Here is a 6,089-nt window from a genome sequence, read left to right as displayed (position 1 = left end):
TATTTGCTGATACTATAGCTTGTTGTTGGGCCTTCTCCCATTGAGTCGTAGTATTCATGATCATGGATCGCTGTCCAATGCCCTACATGCTGGTTTGGCTTGCGTAGTAGAATCAGAAATGATCCTTTCCTTGGGAGAGCCGATTTGATCTCATTCGACTCATAGAGGATACTGGTTTGACTAAGTTCATTTAATTATTTTTCGTAGATCCTATATCGAGAGCTATATAAGTGCTCTCAACAAGTATGTCAGAAAATCAACTCGCCGATCAATTTCTATATCAGTCTTCGCTGAAGAGCGACCCGGCCGTCAAGATCAGTTCACGCAAGCGCGTTCCGTATGTGATCGATCTAAATCAGGGTTCATACGCGAATGGCGTTATTACAATCGATGCTACTGCTCAGCTCAATGGGGCGGAGGGTTTCGCATGCCTTCGCGATGCGTACGTTGTAATCCCGTACAAAGTTAGCATGAAGAACACCCACGCAAGTACGACACTTGCATCTGTAGCCAACCGTCTAGCTGTTGGTCTTAAATGTGGTGTTTGGAATGTTATCGATGGTATGTCTCTCGAGCTCAATGGTAAGTCTGTCATTAGCATGAGTGAGTACAAATTATTTGCTAACAACCTACGAGCTCAGGCGGAGACTTCGCTCGACTATGTAAATAAGCATGGTGCAGAAGATTTCCTTTTCCCTGATAGCTCGGGCTCGTTGTTATTCACATCGGGTGTCAGTAGTCTCTATGGTGATGGCTACAGCGCTACTGCTGCGGATATTACTCCAGCTCTTGGGACGTCTTCTACCGGTGCTGCTTCGTACCCTGTAAATGATGGATTCGTCAAGCGTCTTCTAAGCAACCCTCCAGTAGCTGGTGGTCAGAACATGAACGGATGGGCTACTATCGAATCGGGTGCTGCTAATACGATCGCTAACCAGTTTGGACGTGGTGCGTTTGTACCTGGTTCAACTGCTGCAGGTGCTGTTGCAGGAACGTGGAACTATATGCTTAAGATCAAACTCGTCGATCTTCACCCGATTTTCAAGGAGTTGGACCTCATGGCTAACCCCCAGATCAAACCTCGTTTCCGAGTGAATCAGGGTGCGTCCGTCATCACACTTGGTGCGACTAAGTCAATGACTATATCATCAACTACACTTGTTTCGGGTCAGAGCTGTCATATTATGGTAGCATCTGCTGCTGGCTCTGCTCCGAACGCAGGTGTGTTTAATGCTGCGACCGCAGGCCAAATCTCGGTTGCGTAGGGTGCAATTACAAACTCCCTGGAGCCTACTATTGATTCTACATACTTCCCATTCACGACTACCCGTCTCTATGTTCCGTTCCTTGATCTTGAGAACCCCCAAGCTATCATCAGTGAGCCTAACAAGACTATCAGATATATGGACTACTACGCGCAGTGGTTTTACCAGCGAGCAGGCGCTGATGTATCTTCTACGCAGCTAAATACTACGTGTGACCTACAGCTGTCGGCACGCCTGAAAAACGCTAAGGTAGTTGCTCTACATCCATTCGCGGAGACCTCTTCAGGCAACTTCAATGCCTCTACCATTCAGCAATTCCAAAGTTGCTTCGATAGCGCTCCTTGGACCGTCCAGCCTGGTTCGTCGATTCGTAATCTCAATGTACGTATTGGTAGTCAGCAAGTGTTTGATATCAGCTATGACTATGATTTCCAAGATTTCATTAATGAGTTCTCTAAGCTCGGCTCGATCAATGGTGACCAAACAAAGGAGTTATCGAACGGCCTTATTGACTACCAAACCTGGAAGCAGACTAACCGTGTCCTCGTAGCCGATGTGTCACGTTTGACCGAGAAGGATGTTCCTCAGAGTATCCAGGTAATGGGGACGAACGCCTCGACACAAGGCTGCAACATGTTGGTTCTTGTTGGATTCGAGAACGAGATGACGTTTAATAGACTCACAGTGAGATTTTAGAATATAATACTAACTAAGTTCTCCTTTGTAGGATCGAAAGATTATATAATCGCCTTTCTTTAACATAATTCTATCATCATTAGTCTTGACTAATATGAGCGTTTTACCTGACCCACGAGCGATTTGCTTAACTTTTATATCGATACTAATCTGGGACACGAGTAAGTGTCTAAACCGCACCCGTTTGAAAATTTTGGACAGAATTGAAAATACTACATGCGCACAATATTCCGAAACATATGTAAACCAGGAATGGAATCGGGATGTGCAAACACACAACTAGAACATGTAAGGTAAAATGCCAATCGTGGCACGGTTTCGATACACCCCAGAAATCGCTCGAGAACGCACAGTAGACCGCAAAAGATAACGCCCGGCTTTATACTACAGCGAACTATAATGCGAACGCTTTATGATGCGTATTTTCGCTGTTCATTATCACTGCTGACAACGAAATTATGCCGTACTCAACTCAAGCATCTATTTGTTACCAATTTTAGCCGAACCAATTAGTGGCACGATTTAGACTACTCAGTCGTAGGCACCTGCTAGCAACCGCTCTTTCGTAACAAGCCGCCCGGCAACGTCCACAGTCGAGCGCTTCCTCTTCTTTCCTGTAACAGGGACAGGGGGAAGCAAAAGAATCTCAGTACGGACTTCATCGATGACAGCCTCACGGTGCTTCAACCAGTCCGCGGTGCCAATCTCGCCCTTGACCCTGCCGCCCTTATATAAGGGCAAGCATGCCTTGAGCTGCACCATAGACAGCGGCCATATGCCGCACTCTCTAAAGCCATTAACGGCGCTTGAAGGCTTGTCTATGAGGGCACGCCGGTAAGCGGTGCACGCCATCCCAATTGCAGTCGTCTTCCTGATCACAGGATTGCTGATGGCGCAAAGTCGCTCTAGCATAAAGTCATGGACACAGTCCTTGTATGGCTTGAACAATGCGACCTCCAGGGGCTGGAAGAGGTGCGTCGCATTTGCTGGCAACGCAACGAGCATGATGCCGTACTCGACACAGATCTCAGCCGCCTCTGTATCACAATATCCCGTTAAAACCGATATGGTTAGAAGCCGGTGATTACAAAGGTATACGCCACCGCCGCTTACCTGGAGCAATATGCGTCGCACTGTTGTCCACGATCAACACCACTGGCCTCGAGAGGTGGGCGATGCTGTCTCCGAAAAAGGCTAGCCATTGCACAAAGATCTTCGTGTTACTAAAGCCTTTTGGGGCCCCCGTAATCGCCGCCCCCTATATATAAGGGGTGGCGCTGGAGAAAACGGCGGTACCAACCGCCAGTCAGTATCCTTGTAGGTGTACGCTGGTGGGCATGACCCGCCCAGTGGCAACAGCGAGCATAGCGCTCGCCTTTGCAATGATGTCCCGCCGACCGACAGGCATGCCGCACCACTGCATGGCAGCGATCCACTCAGCCAAATCGCGCTCCAACTCCGCCGGCACAACGGGCTTTGGGCCTGGCCGCGATGGTACAGTGCTACCACCGTCAGCAGCCCTCTTGACAAGCCGGAAGGGTGTGCGCAAAGGCACCGGTGATGTCCTCACCACCGCAGCCTTCTTCTCCCCGGCGGCGCCATGTGCCAGCGTCAGATCCACGTCTTCTTGGTTGTAGCTCCCCTTCTCCTCCCCCATCTTGGCGCTCGTGAAGTGCGTGGTGTGTGGTCACTGAATTCCTCTATGTTTTAATTAGGTATCTTAAAAATTATCACAGCCCTCAAAAGCGTGCCAGCAACTGATCCAAAAAGAGGGTAGCCAATAGGCAACGAGATTGACGAAATAGGGATATGTCATTGGCAAAAAGTATAAGTCGTGCCACGAATTGGCACCGTGGCAGGTTTGGCATTTTACCTTAACACACTTGATTGATTGTAAACAGTACAGTAAAGCACATGATCGTACAGACAATTCTCTCGGTAGTGATAACTTCATTTTGCCACAAAAATTAAGAACGTTCTCCTAAACACACCGTAATGAGAGGCCAAAGTTGATAATTCTGCCATACAAAATTCAAGAGAGGCATCTTTGTTCGAATGCCTCGTTTTAATAAATTCCCTGGCTTGGACATCTTACAGTTGATGATCAACGTCTGCTGTGGTAGTTCTTCCCGTAAGCATGTGAAACATACGTATACAATATATACATTACCGGTACCTGTAGTTCTGGATACAGCGTACGACTGCGGATGTACAGTACCATGTATGCATTTCCCATGAAAGCCCACACCTTTTACCACGATCATGTAGTAGAGATTTAAGCCACCAGAACCCACACACCAGGCTTGAGGCTTGCTCTGGTGGGGATGCCTGTGGCTATCCGACCCATTTCGGGACCCGGTTCTGATACCCCTCACTACATACACTATGGGACATTTTTCGGCACTTGGGGCCTCCAGCCCACCCAACTATCCTACACCGGGGTGCGGGTTGGCAGGGCGGACCACTCCACGGAGTGGCTGCTCGTCCAAGAGCGACCATGTTGTAGAAGTAGTAGTATACGGTGGTGTCACGTTTTCGCTCGGTTATCTGTGTGTCTACAACTTAATAGGGAACGTCTCCACCCCAGAAGTGGGCGGGCCACTATTTGAGCTACCACAGGCTTCCTAGTGCATTCGCATCCGCGCGAAATGAATGACTCCGCCTACATGGACGACATGTCAGTCTTGGTGGCGGCGCGTCTTCTGCTTCGGTCCCCGCGCTGGTTAGTAGAAGTTGGCTTGCCCTTCGTCAGGACACTACCCCCTTCTCCGAGCAGCTGCCGTGGCCCGGATCCAAGGCAACTCCAGCCAGTACGCCGGTAATCTGTGGTTTTGTATGCTGCTGCGCCTTATGCTGGTCCCCTTGATCTCCTTCTCTGATTCCGCGTCGTCCCCCCCCTCAGATATGCCCACGCCTTGCGCGATGCCGTAGTCATCGGACCGCTAGAAGTCGACGGCTGAGCGCTGAGCTGCCTTGGTTTGTCCGCGTCCGCAGCCGAGCTGTGCCCTGCCAGGTTCTCAGCCGGAGACCAGTGGCCTCTGCATTCTTGTTCGCTGTAGAGCAGGGGGCGCCCGCGTCTTCCGCATTAGCGCCCCCGAGAACCACGCCACTGCGTCGCTCCCCGAGAGGGAGTCACCACTATCATCTCCCCGTGATACCGGCTTCCCTGCTTGTGGTGGACAACGGCATATAAGAGCGTCCAATGAAATTGCAGTATTTAGAGCCAGCTGTCGCCTCGGCATATAAGTTCCGCTATAATCATTTAGATACAAGTTTACCGGTTTGGTACAAGTATTGTGATTCTGATTGCCCCTCGTTTGGCGATGTTTCCTCGGCGAGCAGAGATGCCGGAGCGTCCCCACGGACACGCACTCGTTGCAGCTCTGCACCTTCTCGCGCCCGATGAGCGGCCGGATGCCCATGGCCACGCGTACGGAAGAGCCGTCGTCGTCCGCCATGACGCAGCGCGAGGGAGCGAGACAGGGGGTGCAGAGAGAAAGTCAGACGGAGGGCGCGCTCGCCTCGCCGCAAGAAGCGACGCACGTCCTTCTCGCCAAGCGAGAAGCTTACTGTTGCCCGAGCTGTAGAGGAGTGCAAAGACGTTCGCAAGGTTATTCGTGAGTACTATCCTGACCTTAGCGAGTTTGCTTAGGAGTTTAGATGTATACTAGTGCCGAAGTGGGTACGAATCAAGAGCACACGCACAAACGGTGTGCTACCACGAATAGCAGCAGCAAGAAGAAAGCGCGTCTCGCCCGAATCGGCGCGAAACTACCACTGGTGGCAGAGCTGGAGCTCGTAAAGTGGGTAATGCCCATTTCGAATCTAATGCTGACGCTAGAGGCCAAGACAGTCAGTACATGTAGTAGCAGGGGTGTATGGCGTGGAGGGTTTCGGAGGGCCGTGGTGCTGGCTGCACGCCTTCAAAGCCCGACACAAAGTGTCCATGAGAGCTAGAACCCGTGCTAGATCGACTCGGACGACGACATTGGAGACGTCGAGAAGGCTAGATGCTAATAATATTCACAGTTCGGAACGAAGTGGAGAATTGTTGCTTATCCCGAATGGAAATCACGCACCGGTAAATTATCGATATTTTTATAGTGAAATCAAGTCATGAATACAAAT

The 6,089-nt window shown here is 50.4% G+C and overlaps 1 protein-coding gene across 1 annotated transcript; it reads right to left on the bottom strand.

Annotated features, from left to right (window-relative positions):
- Positions 1–2,492: 2,492 nt before the first annotated feature.
- Positions 2,493–3,618, bottom strand: IUM83_02004 (uncharacterized protein; the record flags this gene model as incomplete). The annotated part of the gene is made up of 3 exons (XM_067925899.1): positions 2,493–2,998; positions 3,075–3,139; positions 3,377–3,618. 3 exons carry the CDS (start codon positions 3,616–3,618, stop codon positions 2,493–2,495), a joined length of 813 nt encoding a protein of 270 aa, XP_067800679.1.
- Between the last annotated feature and the right edge of the window lie 2,471 nt (positions 3,619–6,089).

The sequence above is a fragment of the Phytophthora cinnamomi genome (assembly GCF_018691715.1).
Source record: "Phytophthora cinnamomi strain GKB4 chromosome Unknown Contig0, whole genome shotgun sequence".
NCBI classification, from domain to species: domain Eukaryota; phylum Oomycota; class Peronosporomycetes; order Peronosporales; family Peronosporaceae; genus Phytophthora; species Phytophthora cinnamomi.
Note: the sequence above shows the minus strand (reverse complement) of the source record. Positions and strands in the feature narration are given on the sequence as shown.